A 21,248-nucleotide genomic window follows, 5' to 3' on the forward strand; every position below is an offset into this window, starting at 1 on the left:
CTCTTGATTCTGTCAATCTGGAGTCGACTGGTGAGAAAATAAAGCACATGATTTATGTTGATGCAATGACCCGACCTGATGTTTAATAAAGTAAAAAAAGTAAAGATACAAATGTATACAACTCTAATGTTTAACTTTCTTTAAGATATTTGTGGTTGTAATGTACAGAAATTTGAAAAAAATAGAATAAATATTTTTGTTCAGGTGCCTGTCTTGTTCTATGACAATGCCTATGTATTAAAAACAGATTTAGCTTAACCAAAACAGTTTTKTTTCAAACAAATGTAGATTTTCAATCCACCAAGAAATACCTAAAATAACAGAAGATCTTGTTTCACATATTTTTTTGGTATTCCTTCTTTTTCAGCTCAGGCAGCAGAGCTTGCTGCTGTTAAAGCCAAGACAGACGACACCGAAAAGCAAGTAGCAGGTTTGTGAACTCTGAAGAAAACAATCAGCCTGTTTGATATCACATCCATATCTCACTTTGAAATTTACAGTTGGTCATATTTATACAATATATTTCAGATGTGGGAAGACATATACTCTGAACAAATGTTTTATTTCACTGAATCTCTTTGTTCATCCTTTCACTGCAGCTCAGGCAGCAGGACTGGCTGCTGCTAACGCCGAGGCTAACGTCACCGAGAACCGAGTGGAGGCTCTGAGGAGAGAAGGAGAAGGTTTGTGAACTCTGAAGGAAACACTCATTTCAGCAGTTCACTATCAACGACTTCAATGTCCAAGTTCAATTAAATAATTATGCGAGCACAAAACTTATCCTAAGACTGTATGAAATCTGAATGTGAAAATGAATAGATCTAAATGAGCATTTAGAACAAAGCTGACATCCTATAACATTTGCAGGTCTTAACTTTTCAGCGTGAAACATTAAATGGTATACAGGCCATACGATTTAAGTAAAGTAGATTATTTGATTATTATCAAGTAAAATCTATTGTGTAGCAGTCCAAATATAAGATCAAGAAAATAAAACTTCCTGTAGTGATAGAGAGCTTCCTTAAACCTCAACCCCCAATGTTGCTTTCAGAAACTTAGAATTCAGAAATATATTTAATAGATTTCTCCACTTCCTGTCAGTAAATGAGACATTGATCTTTCTACCGGTAGAGATCTTTACTTTTGGAGTGAAGTTTGCACAAACACATTTAAAATGAATTAAAAATCCAACCTTCGATTTATGGAATATAAAATGCGCTCTATGAAAGAAAGAATTTTCCAAATGTTTCTCACTATGACATGTCCAAACTACATGGGACATTTTCCACAGGAGCTCCTGCACTGCTGTAATTATTTTTGTTAAGTATATGAAGACATCAACGTGCTTAAGGAAATAAATGACTGTAAAAATGTACAACTTTTTTGTATTTGTGAATTTGTTGTATTCATAAGAAACGACAAATTCACAAATGTTGAGATGTTTAAAACTCTTGCTGTGTGACTGAATTTGGCTGATGTCCCGTTTCTGTCTCTCAGCCAAGCGACTGGCTTTCTCTGCCGCTCTTTTGGAGTCGGGTTCAGGAAACCATAGGCCGTTCAACACACACACAACCATGGTCTTCAGACATGTTACCACTAATATTGGAAAGGCCTACAGTCCAAGTACAGGTGCTTCAATTTACACTTTATATTTTTCATTTGTATTTACAATATTAACAAAATGTAGTACATTTCTTATGAAATGAGAGTTAATTACAATTCTTGGTAATGCAGGGCTGTTTACTACACCAGTAAGAGGAGTGTATCACTTTGAGTTCCACATCTACGGACATGGAAGTTCTACAGAGCCTACATATGCGATGTTGGTCAAGAATGGAGTGCAAATCTTTGCAACGTATGAAAATCAGTCTTCTGGTGGTCAGAAGGCTTCTAATGGCGTTACACTGATGCTAAACATCGGAGACGTTGTATTTGTTCGTTTGCAGGCTAACTCATGGGTTCATGATAATCAAGATCATCACACGACCTTCAGTGGCCATCTGCTGTTCACCATGTAGGAATATAACAGGGTTCTACTTTTAAATTAAAATCTGTGATAGAAATCTGGCAGCGCAGATCTGCATCAAAGATTGTTTCAAAAATAATAACAAACTGCTATGATTACATTTTGGTTTAAACGTGCATATTCTAAATCACACATAATTGAAATGATTGAAAAGTAGAAGAGATTTGTGTGTGTGTGTGTGTGTGTGTGTTAGGCCCACGCAGCACCAGCGCCTCCTTCTGTCCGGTTTGACACATTGTTACACATCTGAACATGTTCCAAAAGCAAATTGAGCGTTCTTATATAAAACAATTTGAATATATCAACTTATTTTTTCATGTCCCAGGATTAATAAACACGTGCACATTACAGTCTTCAGTGTTTTTAATTTGTAGCATAAGTTCTACTGTTTAATGGATGCAACACACGGAGTCACAGAATGAATTATCGCCTGAGTCGTTTCATCTGAAACATCCAGTAATTAACTTATAGAGTGATTGTTCAATTTATTCATGAACTGCTTTTTAAAAGGCTTGTTCCTATAGGCATATATTTTTGAAGAATCATAATGCTGTAAGTTACAGTGGGAAACAATAGAATACTTCCACCTAGTGGGCACAATGTGTGGTACACCTCAGTTCTGGAAGACATTCACAGCGTCTTGGAGATGGATGTGTGGGAGGTGCAGGATCCGGGTTTGTGTAGAACATCCAGAAGGTATGAGAGGCCCCATGGGACAAGCATTCACTGACACTAAGATGACAAAACCGTCCCACAAACACTTTAAGAGAGTATAATGGTGTTTGTGAGAGTTTGTTCATCTGTATGAAAGTGAATGGTTGCGTTTTTGCCCCATGATTCCACTCTTACAGTTCAATTTCTAACACCTATTGTAGATAAAGCCTCTTTTAACACAGAAAGATAAATTCTGTGTGAAAAAACCCATAAATGAAGTAAAGTTAGCTTCCCTCAGAACAAAGGTAAAAAAAGGGAGAAGGTCAGCATTTCACTTTATGCTTTCTGGATTGAAATGAAATGATGTCAGACTTGCGTAGCGTTTTTCAGGGTCAGTGCCGGTGAGCAGGGCACCAAGAGAATCAGGCTCAATCAGAAAATAATCACAATCATAATATGTGTGAGAATCTGTTACATGCAGCAGAATATTGAGATATTCGCACAGTGAAAGTAAAAAATGGAGAAACTTGGCATGAGCACAAAGCAAATGACTGATGAAGATCTGAACATGTACAAGTCAGAAACTTTTACAAGTGAGTAAAAAGTGAGGAAAGTAGAAAGACAGTCTAAGGTCAGATATGTTGATCAGTGAGACGAAAGCTCAGGTTGAATTGAGAGAAAGGAAATTTATTCAAAAATCATTTTTATTTATAAATGCAATAGCAAACCCGCATGAATTGTAAGGTTATGAAAAGCAGGAAAAAAGACAAATTATGAAAGGTGCTAAAAGGGCACAAGTACCCATAAGTAATATGAACGTTTAGAATTATTGAATAGACAAACTGAGGTTATACTAAATTGTAAGTAATTGGAAAAATTTCAAAGTACAATATAAGAAAGTGAAAAGCCATAGTCAGAAGAATATGGAGGATAAAATGTTTCTGAAATTCACTTCGTGTAAATATGTGAATGAGCAAATGTAAAATTTTCGAGGGAGAGAACAGTTTCACATATTACAAATATGAAACATAAATAAATCACCATCAGCAGCATGGAGAAGTTTTCAAAGCTGATTGGTCTACATGCTAACTAGCCTTAGCATTCTTGACAGGCTCCATTGTGAGAAACTGGCAGCATGAACCCCAGCATGATTGACAGCACTAAAACCCTCCTCCTAGCTCAGACTGGTCGGTTCTGACAGTCCTGTGTATCTCTGCAGATGGCAGTAAGGTAGCAGAGGAGCTCAACATGTATTTTTTCACACATTATCTGCTGCATATTCTACTGTCATGACAAAATATAACAAATATGTGAAAAGCAAATATTTTCTAAACGTTACCTACTACAGCTCTAACTAAGTCATTTAGGTGAATTGTGTTGGTTCCTTCCAGTTGCAGATTTGACATGAAAAGAAAACAATATAATATAAAAGGGCCAAAAATGATTCTTAATAGCTTATGCTAGTCTTCATATATGTTTGAATAGATGTAACCTTTAAAAGACTGTAGAGCTTGTAAAGCTCATAATTATAATTGACAACAGGATTAATAAGGCAAAGAATTCAGCCTTATTAACTGTTTATACATTTAAGGTTTTATGTAACAGAAGAAGTTCCTTCTCTCATTGCAGTCTCTGATGCTGAAGGATGAGTTGCTGTTCTTCTCCAGGACTCCACATCTCTCACCCGGGCAGCTTGGAATGTCCTGGTACTGCACCGGTTCTCCGCCCACCCAGTACCACTCATCACCAAGGTAACGCAGGCCCGTCCACACCTACCAACACGTAGCAGGGAGGTTAACATAAACACTGAGGATGAGTTGGTAAAGAACACCACAGAGTAAACGGCAGCCCACCTCCTCAGTGGTTGCCAGTTGGATTGTCTCTTGTGCAAAGTCGTGGTCGTCGTCTGTGGAGAGGGTTGCCAGGTCGTAGCTGTTGACTTTGTTCAGAGTCCTGCAGTGCTCCAACGCCTCCTCCCACGTCTTATTCTCCTTCACCAGAGTCAGTGACTCATCATAGCACATGAACATATGTCTCTGCTCACACTCATCATTCCTCCATTTGCTGGTGGACGGCACCTTATAAGCGCAGTGTTGGTTTGAGTCCGGTTCTACAAGAAACAGTGGAGAAATAGATTCTACCGATGAAATCTGGAGATCATTCAGCAAATTATAACACGGATATGAAGACGGCTCAATTTAATGACAAGCTCCAAAGGCACTGGAGAGCTGCAGTCACTCTTTAAAGTATGAGAAAATGAAATGAGCAATTTTATTTCAAATTTAAACCTTCCTTCATGCTTTTGCATTTTTAATAATAAGGGTATATGATTATGTTGAGAAACTCCCCACTAATAGAAACATTTAAATATTTTTGCTGAAGCAGAGATGAACCGATTAGAATGTTGTGGCTAACGTCAAATTGTCTCTCATATCTTATTGAAGATTAGCATTGGTATCTTAATAAAAACAGTAGTCTCCCTCTGTATGCTCTATGTTTTATGAGTCTAATGGCCTTTTCAATAGAAATCAGACAGCAAATGGGCAAAAAGAGAAGGAAATGATACAGCAGTTGGTTCCAGGTCAGAATCAAGCTTCCACATATGGAGCGCCCACTACCATCAGGCTGCATGTTCATGGTCAGTTAACCTACAGTTACTATCTTTGACACAGTTACTACTGTATATTCAAGTTCCTTTAAAGGGGCAGTGTTTGTGTTTTCTAGGCTGTTTTATAACACAATCAAGTAACTATGTTACCTTTAGTTGAAAGAATGCTTTATATGTCAAATATCACTTATCAGAAATTTGACTTTGTAATTTAACGCCTTGAAATTGGGCCATTGTCTCTTTAAAAACTCCCGCTCTTTCTGAAACGCCGCCTTTAAGTCATCACAACATGGCTCCTCTATTGACTGTTTAACAATGTTTTTATCAGCGATGCACTGAGAAGTAGCTCATGTAATGAGCTGAGAAGATTCACAGTTCCAACAGGTGTTTGCTAATTGCTGCTGGCTAGTCTTAAGGAGCAGAGTGGGGGAATTTTACAGAGCACCTTTTACAGAGGTGCTCTGTAAAAAGGAAGTTTGGAAACTTGGAAGCTACATCTCCGAGGAGAAGATTTATTCTCAAAGGGAATAACATTATAACACGATGTAAAGTTCAAAAAAGTTTATTTTACATAACACTGCCCCTTTAAGAACTCGAAACATATTGTCCAAAAATTGCTAACTTTATAGATGGATCATATAAATGCTAGTCCAGACGGATCTGCTTTGATAGCACACCTTCTGAACTCAGACAGCACATGAGGCCAAAGTGAAGAGGCCTGGACGGCGCTACTAGTGAGCGGACCCTCCCGACTAGTTCATCGCTTCAACTATAAACCTAGTTTAAGTTAAGCTGTGGATCTTTTGTCTGTAATTGTTATTATGTAGAGTTGCAGTTCTGTTCCAATAAAAAGCAGAACAAATATTATCTGGTTTTACTAATGCGCAGAGAAAAGCGAAGCACATTTTTATATCAGAGGGTGCAGCAAAACATTCAATAACGGAAATCAGAATTTCTGCTTTTAAGCTAAATGCATACATTCTTGATTTACGAGAGAAAGCTGCAGCTTGATTGTTTGGAGAAATGATTTCTCAAGATTTTGTTCGAAATAAATACTTTTCAAGTTTTCTAACTAGTCTCTATCATTACCTGAACTGTGATCCTTTCCTTACCGTTGGAGTCCCAGTTGAAGAAGGTTGCTATTTTGTCTTTCGTGGACCATTTCCATGGGCTTGTGTCATTCTCTCGGTACAGTCCAAGCCAGCCTTGGTATCTGTAGAACTCTGAGATTTCCGTTTCATTTCTGATTGTGATCAGACCATCGTGTTTCTCCCTGCAGAAAGACTGGGCTCCTCTCCATGTCTCTATGTAGAAGTAGTAAGAAAACGTTCTCTGTCTGAGGCCCGACAGCTGCACACGGGCAAGATGGGAGGCGAGTAGCAGGAAGAAAAAGATGCAGATGTTTCTCATCTTGAATCTGCGGCGCTGGTCTCCAAGTATCTGTAGCCACATAACCAGTTCTATTAAATCATTTCAGTAAAATATTCAGCATCTTTCACAGAAAGACAGAAATACTGAATTGCTTCAAACAGCTGAATTTAAAAAAGAGAAGCTGCTTTCCTACCATACAACACATTTATCAGCTGTCAACTGACTCTTTTTAATTGCTGTGTTGAATTAAAAATAGGTGGAATTGGACAATGTGTAAAAAGATTGAATCATATTTATTTGAACTATATTGAATTAATGCTATTTGGGCATCATTTAGACCAATTTGTCTAAATCGGTCTAATAAACCTGTCAGTGTGCCATAAATTAGCTGCGTTTCTGTTACAAATCTGCACAAAACTTTGTAACTATTCAGCCAATGTTAAAAAAAAACACAATTTTCACAATTGTGGTGTTTCCTAAATAAGAAACGCAATTAAAAATCACACACGATTCCATGACTTATTAATGCAATAAGTCATTCAAAAACATGATACAGCATTATTCTCCAGCCACGTCCTGTTGTCTTTTCCTTTCTTCTGAATTTTTGATTCCACAACATCACCCTATAAAGAGGAAATGTTTCTATCCAGTGTAAGTATTAATATATGCTCCCAACAGATGGAAGCGTTAAAATAAAGTAGAAATTATTAAGGGGAAAAAATAGCAAATGCAAACATATTTGCGGCTAATTTAAACAGGATTTAACTTTGAACAGTTCTTATCTAGACATCCTAACTCACCTCAGTGTGCAACAGAAAAGCAGCTTTGAAGCTCTACTTCAGGTAATGGTGATTCTCGATCTGTTCCCTCAGTTAAGAAGCTCCACCAACCAATCAAAGCAAAGTATTAAACTTATCAATCACTAGGATGAGGTCATCACCCTGTTTCCCTCACTCCTCATGGTTCTACTTTGCATCTTGTTCTGAATCTTCTCACAGTGACAGATGTAGAAAAAGAAGATAAACTGTTCTGTCATCACGTTAGCTGGTGGCTAATGCTCTGCTACAGCAGGAACTGCCTGGAATAATGAGCTGGGTTTCTTATTTTCTAGCCATCTTTTTTTTTTGCTTTTTATTTGGTGGGGTACATACACTAATGGATCTGCTACTTTTTATTTTATTTTCTACTTATTTTTTATATCTAATAATCCTTTGACTAAACGCATTAGGTGTAAATGTATTTTTATACAAATGTTTTTTCAATTGCCTGTGAAGTTAAGTTTAAATGGAACACATTCAAATTCATGTCCGTGTCTTCCCTCTCCCTAGGTTGTCATGATTTGGTTTCTTGTTTGACCCAAATGCTGCCACACCCAGAGGCAAAAAGGTGGAGAGTTTTAATAATAATTAAAAAAGTAAACTTACAGAGCTTTCAAAAATGGAGGACATGGAACCAAAGATAAGAAACAGATGGTGTAAGAGCAGAATCCAGTGAAAAACTAGAATGTTCCTCTGTTTTACTGCACACGTTACAGAAAAAGAAAGTTAGCTAGTCTACATTCTGCAATAGAAACAGTCAAAGGACAAATCACAAATATTTTTTGGTACCAAGTAGAGACCAAGCTGTGAACAAGCTAACAAGCAGTTTGCCTGTTTATTAGCCAAGCTAAGTTTAGAGTTAGACTTAGCTTGTATGTTAGCTTGTCCACCAAATTGTCTACAGACAAGCTGTTAGCTTGCTAACAAACCGGTAAGCTGATTGTTTTTACTTGTTTGTTTGTTAGCCACGCTAAGTTTAGACAAGCTAACAGATAATTCTAGTAAATATAAGAGAGAAGTGCAGAGGATGACAAGAGTATTTTGTTTTTTTCCTAGACTATCTAAATATTCTTAAACTGAAAGATTAAATTAAACTTTAGCTTAACTTTAAAACGTATCCAACAAAACTGAGAAGGTATTTCAGCTTCTGCACAAGTCAACACCAAACCAAAGACGACTCTATATTGTCAGGATCTTTTGTGAAGTTGATGGAAGAACTGGTGAAAGTTTTCAAATGGAACATCTTTTAGAACTCGGAAACTAAGGCCAGTTCCATTTTTGAGGACTACCCTGACCTTGGTGACTTGCAAGCAAAATAGATTGACATTGGCCACTGTCTAAATTTACAGTATTTGCTTAAGTGATAATCATTTAGCTTCCAGTTTCCTGCTCATTTGCTTAATGGGATCTAAGGAGACGATAAGGAGGTTTGCATTTGGTTAATGAGCTTTTGCTCAAAGAAATATCCTAGCTTGTTTTATTTCATGACCATTCTTGGGTTCACATCCTCACCTGTCCACCCCACACTTACTGAACTGGTTGCTTATCCTCAGAGGTAGGTGGAGTAGTCAAAAATTTTACTCAAACAAGAGAAGCACTACTTCGACATATTTTTAGCCATCCAAGAAATTATTCAAGTACGAGAAAAAGGTATTTGGTAAAAAGGCTATTGAAGTAATAAGTAACTGATCAGAACATTATTTAAAATATATAAAAAATTAAATATAAAGTTATGTAGAAAGTTATGTTGGTATTTTAAGTACCAAAATGAAAATAATTCATATAAGCAGCATAATAACAACATTGGGCAAAATAAGAACATTTCAAAATCAATTTATTTCAACATGAAACTTATTAAACATTAATAAAACTGCAAATGTGTGTCTGTGTCTGGTGAATTTTTGGCTAAAACATGTTTGTTCAACTCACAGTGAGTCGAGTATACTGAAATGTGACGCAAGTGAGACAAGTAATACTTCAGAATAAAATGATTCAAGAAGAAGTAAAAAGTACAGTGTAGTAAAAATATTCCTAGAAGTACATTTTCCCCCAAAAGGTTACTCTAATAAATGACACTGAGTAAATGTAATGTGTAGCTACAACTCAACTCTGCTTATATTGAGTTTTTCCTTTCAGAGAAGTGTGTCTTCTGCTGCTTGACTTCCATCTTTTTGCTGCTGTTCCTAATTACATGAGAAATAAAACCTAAAGCTTTAAATTCATCCAGGAAAATCCTCTCACTTATGACTTTGTTGAAAAAAAAAAAAACAATTATGTTAAATATATAAAAAATGTAACTTAATTAAAGAGGATTTATTAGCATATGAAGGGATGTGTGAAGGCTTTGAGTTTTGATAGTTTATTCATCCTACTAATCTTTGTCTAAGATAAATCTGTTTGTTATTCTGCACTGGATTTTTCAAGCCTCACCCACTCTCGTCAAACATCAAACAATATTTATTTCTGCCAGTAGGTGGCAGTAGTGGTTTAGCTGTGAGAGTGACTGACAGATGCTAAGCTGTTAACTTGGTATCTGATACCAAGAGGATCAGTATCACTAATAACTACTGACGTATTTCATAGAATATCATGATTATTGAACAATTTGCTGATTTAATTTACTTTAGTTGATAACAAAAATACAGAACAAAGATTTTAGGCAAATAACTTTTTTTTTTATTAATGAACTACAGAAAACAATGTAGCAGTATAGCAATAAAATATAATTCCCTTATTATCTTTTACTCCACATAATTGTTTATTAGGATAACTGAGTCTGTAACTACAATCTACATGCAGCCTACATAGGAATTCTATTTTTCTTTCAATAGTTAACAAACATAAGTTATAATATTCATGTGTTTTCATATTTCAGGTTCATATGAGTTCCAGTAAGATTTGTTTTCTGCCTGAATTGATGGTAATAATTTATTCAGTTTGCTAAACTTRCCTCTCTGATCACAGATTACAATGAGAAAGGCATTCATTGATTTTGGAGACTATGTTGATATTCCAGATTTTTTTTTCTCTGTCTCTGTTGGAGGTCAGGTTTGAGTTTAGTGAGGTCACCCTCTCCTCCGTCCTCAACTTCTTCTTTTCCAACTCAGACTTCTCTTTAGGATGAATGCTTTTTACTGCTTGTGTGAAGTGGTGATGTTACCGCAGCTACAATTGGAGTAATTTGAGAAATGCAACAAAAGTTTTAATCTCATCTCGCTAATATTTATCTATTACCTTGGTATCGATAGCAATGGTATTTAGATCCATACGCTGACCACTAACTCACATAGAAATATTAGAATAGGTTTGATCAGTCTAAATATTTCATATATTTTGAAACAGAATGCCATCCAGACCCATTTATATAATCCGTAACATAGGGTTGTTAACAGGAACTCAAGAACTACTTTCTAACAAAAGAGTATCAAACATGAGGAAAATGTCAAACCTTAAAGCTCTCCCCTTCAACATATCACTGCCCATAATGATGCAGCTTACATTAATACAGCACATATAGAGTACTTTGAATATAACAGAATAGAAATCAATTTCAACCTTTATGGTCCATCAGTGGCTACATTTAGCAACACAGGCAGAAAAGTGACATGTAAGTCAAAGCATGCAGATTCAAACAAAGGTAAATATTTGTGAGACAGTCTTTACTTTGACTAGGAATATTGCTGCACATAGCACACCTTTAAAATATTACTCTAATCCTCCTAAACTGACCTATTCTTGCCATCCAACCACCCAGCTAGTTTAAATTGTCATCATCTACAAATGAAAAGCCTTTACTTGGCAAACAGTTAAGCAGATTACTACGACTGCTTTAAGGTTTTAAGTAACAGAAGAAGTTCCTTCTCTCATTGCAGTCTCTGATGCCGAAGGATGACTTGCTGTTCTTCTCCAGGACTCCACACCTCTCATCCGGGCAGCTTGGAATGTTCTGGTACTGCACCGGTTCTCCACCCACCCAGAACCACTGATCACCAAGGTAACGCAGGCCCGTCCACACCTACCGACATGTAGCAGGGAGAAACTTACACACAGAGGATATGTTGGTTGACAAAACTAAAAATAAAGCAGAAAAACGGCCCACCTCCTCAGTGGTTGCCTGCTGGGCTTTTTTTCTTGCAAAGTCATGATCGTCTGTGGTCTTCAGAGTGGCCAGGGTGTAGTTTTTCATTTTCTTCATAGTTCTGCAGTGTTCCAACGCCTCCTCCCATGTCTTATTCTCCTCCACCAGAACCAGCCTCTCATCGTAGCAAATGAAACTTTTTTCATGATCACATTGGTCTTTTATCCAGTCGTTATTGTTGTTTAAGTAGACACAGTTTTCAGCTGATGTTATAAAAGACAGAAAACAGAGTTTTTAGATTAAATCTCATTAACATACAAATCATACTGCATTATGTAGGAAGATTCCATTCAATTTAAGCTACAACTATTTATTTTAAAGAGTGTTTTGATTAATTTATTAGGGTGAGAAATGCATGCTTTTGATATGTAGGTGGAGTATCCTCCATCTTTAGTTCTACTCCCATCTTTCACCCTAATTGTCATAGATGGAACTGATTGGAGTTGGGTCTCTCTCTCTCGCTCTCTCTCTCTCGCTCTCTCTCTCTCTGTCTCTCTCTCTGTGTAGCTGAATACAAATGTTGAAATAACCTAAAATCCAAACAACTTTCACATTTTTAACTTTGCTATGTTTTCCTTACAGTCATCACTGAGCTTGGAGAAGGTTAGTTTCTCATCTCCTCTAGACCATCTCCATTCTTCGTGCACTGTCCACTCTCTGTGCAGTCCAATCCAGCCATGGTAATTTGAAGGTAGATCAGCTGTTTCCTTCCTGATAGTGATCAAGTCAGTGTGGTGCGTCCTGCAGTAAGTCTGAGCTTTAGCCCAGGTTTTACTTTGAGTATGGAATGTGATGTTCCCGTCTCTGAGACGTGGCTGATTTCCACAGATGAAATGAAGGACCAACATCAAAGGGACAAAGATGAGGATGTTCATCATATTTCCCCTGAAGAAATGCCACACACCTGGAATCAGATGAACAATTTCATTAAATATTTAACACATAATACAGCTCAGTATTTTGGAGGAAACAATCTACACAGTAGATACATACTGTGTGCTAACAAGGTATTTCCCAACAAGGGATGTTTGGAGTACCTCCAGGTTACCTAACAGGGTTTATACCATATGACCAGGAGTTGTGTCAGAGGCAGATGGAGCTCCTTTACCTCTAAAGAGTAGAGTGCTGCTGTTGCTATTGTTAAGGTCCTAATCACAAAGATACTTGAAGCTGAGACCTTGAAAACGTAGGCTCCAGAATAAGAGCAACTCGTTCTCACTGAAGACGGTTTATCTGTGGGTACAAACTACATCAGTGTCTGCGAAACATCATGATGTGTTGATGACATCACAGCCTCATCATCACCRTAGGCAAAGATGAGACTTGGTTTCCTTCTCCACAACTAAACCTTGAGATCTTGCATGCAGCGAGTGAGTTAGTGATGGGTCGCACATAGAGAGTGAATTAGTAAGTTCCTCTGAGCCTCCCCTCTAATGCTCCAAGTTAAAATCTTCAAGAGGCTGAATAATGTGATCCCTAAATAGTTGACACACTCCAGTCCCCTTTCATAAACAGTGTGATCTCCACTATGATGTATTCCCATAGTCATCCATGCTATGTTCACAAAGACCGCGAAATAATTTATCCTGGATGCTGATGACATCCTCTCCATTTGGTGCCTTCACACCAGGGAACTCAGTATTTCACCAGTAAGTTCACCAAACTATTAATAAATTACCCCATAGGTGTAAGAACCCTGTTGGTATCCCTTGTAAATACTGACATCGATAAATGTGTCCATCATTGAGAATTGAAAAGTTCAAAGTGCATCAGCACAGAAATATGTTTATGGAAAGAAATGTAAAATCATACAAAGACAAACCAAAGTGCTGCATGGACGGACATGTTAGAAGAAACATCAATAACCTTTGATGTTTCTTCTAACATCAAAGGTTAGAAGAAACCTTTGATGTTAGAAAAGGTTTCTTCTTTTCTAACATCAACAGTAACCTGTCAAAAACAGACATTTACAACTTGCCATCCTAGTTAGGCTCAACGCAACTCACTTTTTAACAATGAAATAATGTAAAATCTATTCTGCAAGAAATCTAAACTCACCTCAGGCTGAAGCAGGATGGCTATGAAGACTTCAGGTAGAGCTGGTTTCCTTTAAATACACTCAGTTAAAGGACTCAACCAACCAATCACAGTGCAGTCCCAACACGTGTTAGATATGGAGATTAACCCTGTCGCACACATCCTCYGCTTTGSATATCTAGCTGCATATGTTAGAAAAAAAAACATAGAGTCTGATAATGTGTCAGGACTTTCCTTAACTGTCGTCATCTTTAATACASCTGATMATTTGAGTTTGTTTTCCAGAATACAATAGAAATATCCTTTATTGTCCCAAAGTGGGGAAATTCAGAGGACCAAAGTGCAGAGACCTCAAAACCTCACCACTAAGGTTCTCTCTCCACTGAGACAACTGACTAAGGTGATCATTGGGAAGAACTGTAGGAGGATCAGGCCGTTTAACAGAAATTAATGAACACAGAGAAATAACCAGTAGTAGCCAATGAAGAAGACGGGGAGCTGAGGAAGAATGGATAATGATGAGGGCAATAGGTGAGGCGATCAGGTCAGAAGTAGAACTGGTAGGCTGAAGGGAATGAAGAGAGGGAGGTAACAAGAGTTAATAAAGGAAAACACTAAACAGAATGGGAAAAACACTAATCCAAAGAAGCTAAATCWAAAYCTCAGGAAACTGGGACCRGAGGCAACCTCAGARAAACTTTGGAGAGCAGCATGGAAGCCAGAGGAGTCGTCAAAGACACCCTCATCAAGGATCACGGTATTAGGAAGTTAAGTTTCYAATACCTAGTACCAGTTCCTAATAAGCAAAGAYGCTCAGACGTTCATTAGAGCAGCTGCAGAGGCTGATGAAGGGGCTGCTGTTACTGACAGAAGAGGAAACTCTTCAAGCTTCTCAATGATGAGTCATACGAGTCAAGAGGAAGATGAAAGTCATATTCTGTCCTTAAGTAATCTTTTTGTTTTTGATTTGCATAATGGTGCTAAACTCTTTAAAAATCCTTGAACTGTTACCCTCCGTGTTATCCTTTGGGTCCAAGAGATCACCTCATTACTGTTAATGTGGTTAAATTAAATCCTTTTACAAACATCACTTGTATCKTGTTTCAGGAGACTTGTCATTGAATTTGAATGTCATGTTTTTGAATTTACAAACATTCAAATACTTCAGTGCTTCAGTGACAGACAAAACATTATATTTGTTAAACAGATTTGTGCTGCTAGCCAAACACTCTTGTGTCTTTTGAAATCCCGTCTGTCTGGTGTCTTTTGATTCTTTGGGCAGCTACATGTCAAAATACCAACATTAAAAAGACAAAGTGCTGCAGTCAAGTCAGGTTTATCAGTACAGCACATTCAGTAAACCAGGCAGTTCAAAATGCTTTACATAACAATGTAACCAATCATGAAACAAGCAAAAACAAACAAAACAAAACATATTTTCTCAAATATTATCATCAAAATCATTACCATAGTAACGCACTCGTTTCCAGCTTGTCAATTTGCAGAAAAACACCATAGGGTTAACTTCACGTGTATTAAATTCTTTAAAATGTCATAAGATAGCAGGTTACAGACAGGTTTGCTCGCTCTATTTGTTTGTCTGTATGTATGAAGTGGGGACAGAAAGTATTCAGGCCCCTGTMARWTTTTCACTGTTTTTGCTAAAATCAAAAAGCTCATGAATGCACACTCAGCATCACATCCTGAGAGAAAAAAACAGAAATGTTGACATTTTTTGCAAACTTATTAAAAAAGAAAAAACTGAAATGGTCATAAGGATTCAGACTCTTTGCTGTGACGGTCATGTYTAACTCACATGCTGTCCATTTCTTCTGAGCCTCACTGAGATGGTTCTACTACGCCTTCATTGGAGTCCAGCTGTGTTTAATTAATCTGATTGGACTTGATTAGGAGAGACACACACCTGTCTATAAAAGACCTCACAGTTCATGTCAGAGCAAATGAGAATCATGCGGTGGAAGGAACTGAACAAGGCGCCACAAGAGGTTCTGTAGAACTCCAGGTACCTAGGAGCACAGTGGCCTCCATGGTCCTTACAGGGAAGAAGTTTGTTACRAGCAGAACTCCAACTAAACCTGCCGTCCAGTTTACTGAGTWATYRTGKGAGAAGAAGCCAAAGGTCACAGTGGCTGAACTCCAGAGATGCAGCAGAGAGACGGGAGAAAGTTCCACAACTATCACTGCAGCYGTCCAGCAGGCAGGGCTTTATGGCAGCGTGGCCTGATGGAGGCCTCTCCTCAGTAACAGGCACATGAAAACCTGCATAGTTTGATGAATAACACATGAAAGACTCACAGACTGAGAAATAAGATTATCTGGTCTGATGAGATGAAGACCTAACTTTTTGGCTTTAATTCTAAGTAGCATGAGAGGAGAAAAGCAGGCACTGCTTTCCTGCAGGGACAGGATGACTGGCTGCAACTGAAGGAAAGATGAATGCAGCCAAGTACAGAGAGATCCTGGAAGAAAAGCTCTTCCAAAATGCTCAGGATATCAGATTGGACTGAAGGTTCACCTTCCAATAAGACGATGATCTGAAGCAAACTGCTACAATAACTAARSAGTGGCTTCAGAWCAACTCTGTGACCCGGTCAGAGCCCTGATCYAAACCCAACTGAGCCTCTCTGGAGAGTTCACCATCYGACCTGATGGAACAAGAGAGGATCTGCAGGAAGAGGCAGAGGATTCCCAAATCCAGGTGTGGAAAACTTGCTGCATCATCATTCCCAACAGGACTCCTGGCTGTACCAGTTTTGAAGGAGCTTCTACTCAACACTGAGCAAAGACTGAATCCTTGTGACTGTCTGATATTTCAGTTTTTCTTTTTTAATAAATTTGCAAAAATTTCTTCATTTGTTTTTTTTTTTCTGTCATGATGTGTTGCTGAGTGTAAGTTTACAAGAAATAATATAAACTTTTTGATTTTAGCAAATGCCTGCAATGAAACTGAAAAATGTAAAAGGGTCTGAATACTTTCTGTACCCACTGTGTGTGTRTGTTTCAAAGAAAAGCATAGTCATGCTGTGTAAAGTTGTCCTTACTTCATTTACATATGTGACGAGTCGATGGACTGCAGCTTCCTGCCTATTTGCTTACTGGGCCCTGAGGTGCGGCTCACTGGGAGTCATGGATGCTCTATGTGTGACACTCTGGGAGATCCCAGATTTTCCAGATTATTTGGTGGCTTCAACTGTCTTTTCAATGTATTTAATTGAGGGAGAAAACAGTTGGGTGGGGTGTTGGAGGATCTTTGTCTGAAATTAAAATGTGTCTGATGTTCCAAAGGGTTTGAATGTGACACAGAAAACTCGTAAGGTGACTATTAAAACCTAAACTTTTCTACTTCAAAACCAGAGCCTGAGAGGAAAAGAAGCTCGTTCTTTCAGACACTTTCAACAAATATGTTAAAAATATTAATATATTATTAGCGAAAGGCAGAGAGAGCAAGGGGACGGGTGTGATTGTCAGGTTGGTTTGGACAGCATGTCCTTATTCTGACTTAAATTTCCATATGTTGTGTCTCCATACAGGTTCACTTAGTTTACAATTTAGACTTTAAAAGTAAGTTTAAATGAACGACCAACTGCTTGTACCAACAAAACAGATGAGAATAAAAACTCCAAAATAAGTATTAAAAGTTTTTATCTTCAGCTATTTAGGCAAAATCATAACTTTCAAATCTGTTAGAATATTTCTGGATGCAGTATTTGAATTGTTTAACTTACACTGTTTACATTTGCCTCTGTAGCAGGTTGGCTCAACACCCAGAAAGCTTTAACTCAACAGTGTGTGCATGTGCATATGTGTGTGTGAGGCATTGCTAAAACGTCACGATATGCAGACATTTACAGGAAAATATATTTTTGTCACAGGAAGTTGTTTGTGATGACGAGAATGACCCAGATGAAAACGACAAGGGCTTAGAGACATGAAACTGACATAAGATCAATGAAAAGAAACAAAAAAAATTATTTGTAGGTAATCAGAGGTAATTCACCAACATGAAATGTAAAATGAATCCGAAAACGGCAAGAAATTCAATTTGACGTCAACATAAAAGTAAATGTGTGGGATCTGACCACAGACATCTAAAAACAGGACAGAACATACGATGACTAGAAGAACTGTATCAGAACACATTTTTCTAAAAACATGTCTGTATTCACCAATCAAATGTATCTGTTAAAAGCTGTTTGCATCAAACTTCACCTCGTTTGCCTGGCATTAAATGTCACCATGCAAATAAATGTGAACATGTCTAATTCGTAAAAACAACATCCTTATTAGCATCATTACCATCTTTTCTATATGGCTGTATTGTTCTGTATTTCTATACAAAACTTCCACTAACATTAATTTGATGGATTAGTTGAAGAGCCATTTACTTCATTTTCCGGTGTGCTGTGAAGGTTTATGTACAATGTTGCAACCACAAAGCAAACAGACTCGTACATAGAMAACAGTTAAAAGAACAACACACTCAGTCAGAGCCGTCATTTAGTCAAAACTTTACAAACATTTTCATGTAGCATGATGAAAATCCCCTCTTTGTCTGTAGATATGTTCTACCCAGAACTCCTCAAGTGGCAGTTTTAGCTTCATCAGGTTCACATCAGTAAAAATCTGCTACATTTAGCAAATTTTGCTATCCAGTTATTAATTGATTAATCAAAAAAAAAAATAAAAAAAATCCCCAGATCAGTCCAGATGTTAAAGTCAAGCAGAAAGAACTGAGCTTTTCACATGTTGATGTTAGAAGGTTTTTTTTTTTTACTGCAGATGCTTCCTTTGTTACAAGTAATCAAACACTCACTTAAGGAATGATGTTACTGCATTTTAGGCAATAAAATGTTCATTTTTACATTTAAAAAAGAAATTAAATTATTTGTTTATCTGCATGTTCTTATATAATTAATATTTTATAAAAGAAGCTTCAGTGCTTAAATAAAAAATCTGCACAATGTGGCACTTTGTGATTTGACTGTCTCAATAATTGATAGGACAATAATAATTAGTGGCAGCTCTTCTTTACTGTATATACATATTTTACTAAACCTGTATATAATGTCAGTGTACGTATTAAACAGATTGTTTCTAAATGTTCTGTGTTGTTACAGAAGCTCTGAGTGAAGAACCTCGGAGGCCTTCAGCCGCCAATAGGTTCCTTATAGCAGAAGAAGTTCTTCCTCTGGTTGCAGGCTCTGATCCCAAACAGGGAGCTGCTGTTTTTCTTCAGGACGCCACACCTGCTACCTGGGCAGCCTGGCGTGTCCGGGTACTGCACCGGTTCTCCAGCAATCCAGACCCACTCGTCGCCCAGGTAACGCAGACCGGTCCACACCTGCCGACGTGTAGCACAGAGAGCCACGTGAATACAGTGGTAATATGCTGCCCTCATGTGGCAAAAAACGGTACGTTCGCACTGCAGCCGGAAGTCACACAAGTCCAAATGTTTGGTGAAATAGTTTTTTTTTTTTTTTTTTTTAGCGTGGAAGTTGTTTAAACTTCCAATGCGACTTGTATGTGAACTGCAACCAACACAAAAGTGTCCCGCATGCGCAGTAGAGGGTAGAATTACGTCACACATAGAGTGCTCAGTGTTTTGCCAACCGCCATAAAAAAGAAGAAGTGGTCAATGTTTGTGGAAGTAAACCTGGATGCTAATGGCGGAGGGCATCTAATAACTTTGAAGTTGTTGTCCAGTTGTTAACTTAATCCTCATTTTAGTCCCCAATGGTTGTTTTTTTCTTCTTCTTTTCGCTTGTGCGTAACAGGACGCTGAATATTGACATTTGTCGCGTATCAGTGACGTTCAGGCCGGATGAACGATACCTGGCTGTTCTAGTTCAGATTCAGGTCACATTTAAAACATCCGACCTCTACTATTCAGACTGTAATTAGTATATTGATCACTCTTTATTACTAAACGTTGCTAAATAGATGTTGGTAGCGATACTATATGGGATAGAAGCTGTGTAATAGAGGTGTAATAGAGTTGTAATTGTGTACATTAATCATATCTTTTCATTTCAGTGCAGTTCGGTGGACACATTGTGGCGGTGCTGCATTTAATAAAGTCTGTCATACAAATCTGTATTTGTCAATTTAATTTCAATAAAAACTTGTTTGCTCTGTCTGTTGCTATTTTATTCTTACAAACACCTATTTAAAATATTTTTAACAGGTAGGATATTCTAGTAAAAKGATTAGTGCATACATCTATAGCTTTTCATTTTAAATGGGTAGCATATTCAGATGAAGGAAGTGATCTTGTGGTTTCGTTGTGTATATAAATTGTCAAATGCATAACTCCTAAGCTTCCATTTCAATCCCGTCACTCAAATAATGTTATCCAATATATTTAACATTAACACAACACACTATAGTTTTCTGTTTGTAAACATGACGGTGGCAGTTTTGGATGACTATCACCGACAGATAGACCTTCTATCTATCCGTGCTATGGTAGGAACATCTGACGAGGTAGCAGTGATAGTCGGAACAGCGGCCCACCTCCTCAGTGGAAGCGTGTTGAGCTCTCTCTCGTGCATAGTTGTGGTCGTCCGGGGTGATGAGGGTCACCAGGTCGTATCTGTTCCCTTCCTTCAGAGTCCTGCAGTGCTCCAACGCCTCCTCCCACGTCTTATTCTCCTTCACCAGAACCAGGTCCTCATCATAACACATGTAAGAATGTGGAAAGCCACATTTTTCACTCTTCCATTTGCTTAGGTACTGAAAGACACAGTGCTGGCCGACTTTTGGTTCTGCAAACAAAGCAGCACGCAGGATGACGATTCTATTAAATCAGTTATTTAGATCAGAGAGCATCTGCTGTGATCATCAGCCCTTACGTAAGGTGGCTGTGCAATGAAAGGCAAATGAATTACTTAAAAAAATATCATTGTGTGTTTTTACGGACTATATTGTTTTAGATTCTGTCACTCACAGTTCTGATTAAAATGAAAGATTTCTACATGTGGGAAAACCTGTAATATTGGTAGTGGTTCAAATGTAGTTGAACATCTCTTAGGTATCTAACTAAGAGACATCTATAGATGTCCATTAGCAAGTACATTTTTTTCTCTCTTGCATAGGATGTTTTTTTTAAAGCTTTTGTGGCCTTTATTTGAAAGTAGTTTGACAGGAAAGAGAGGAAATGTCACAAATGTCACCAGACCAGGAATCAAACCTGCGACCACCGGCATGAGGAGTGGGGCCTCATGCCCAGTACATGGGTTGTGCTTCAGCCCTGCACCAACACAGCGGTGGTGCWGTGGTGGTGCACCATCACATGCACCATCACTGCAAAATCAGCTCTAATCTGATTTTGAAGCAGAGTCTCCAGTGGTTGGGGTTTTGAGCGTCCGCCTCCTTGTTCTGTTCTAAAAACAGTTTTATTATTAAGTGTGTTTTGAATTATTGCTCTGTTGGAACATCCAATTATTTAACTGTCTCACATCTGATCTGACTCAACAGGTCAGGAGTTCTGCAGTAACGCTGACCTCTGCAGGAGGTACTGCAGTGTTACAGCTACAGTAACCTTTTAGGAAGCTAGTTATTATATCAAGTACATTT

The 21,248-nt window shown here is 37.8% G+C and overlaps 2 protein-coding genes across 2 annotated transcripts in view; both read right to left on the reverse strand.

Annotated features, from left to right (window-relative positions):
- Positions 1-4,266: 4,266 nt before the first annotated feature.
- LOC103468285 (C-type lectin mannose-binding isoform-like) overlaps positions 4,267-21,248 on the reverse strand; it is a 26,636-nt gene continuing 9,654 nt past the window's right edge. Inside the window, exons 4-5 of the mRNA XM_017306096.1 lie at positions 4,534-4,677; positions 4,267-4,452 (exon numbers count right to left, since the gene is read on the reverse strand). Coding sequence (XP_017161585.1) covers positions 4,267-4,452; positions 4,534-4,677 — 330 coding nt within the window. The remainder of the gene's footprint in view (positions 4,453-4,533; positions 4,678-21,248) is intronic.
- Positions 18,575-20,378, reverse strand: LOC108166526 (dromaiocalcin-1-like). Its single transcript, XM_017306424.1, has 2 exons — positions 20,187-20,378; positions 18,575-19,014 (listed from the first exon to the last, which is right to left on the reverse strand). The coding sequence occupies exons 1-2, from the start codon at positions 20,355-20,357 to the stop codon at positions 18,820-18,822; spliced, it is 366 nt and encodes a 121-aa protein (XP_017161913.1). The 5' UTR covers positions 20,358-20,378; the 3' UTR covers positions 18,575-18,819.

This window comes from Poecilia reticulata, linkage group LG8, assembly GCF_000633615.1.
Source record: "Poecilia reticulata strain Guanapo linkage group LG8, Guppy_female_1.0+MT, whole genome shotgun sequence".
Lineage (NCBI taxonomy): Eukaryota > Metazoa > Chordata > Actinopteri > Cyprinodontiformes > Poeciliidae > Poecilia > Poecilia reticulata.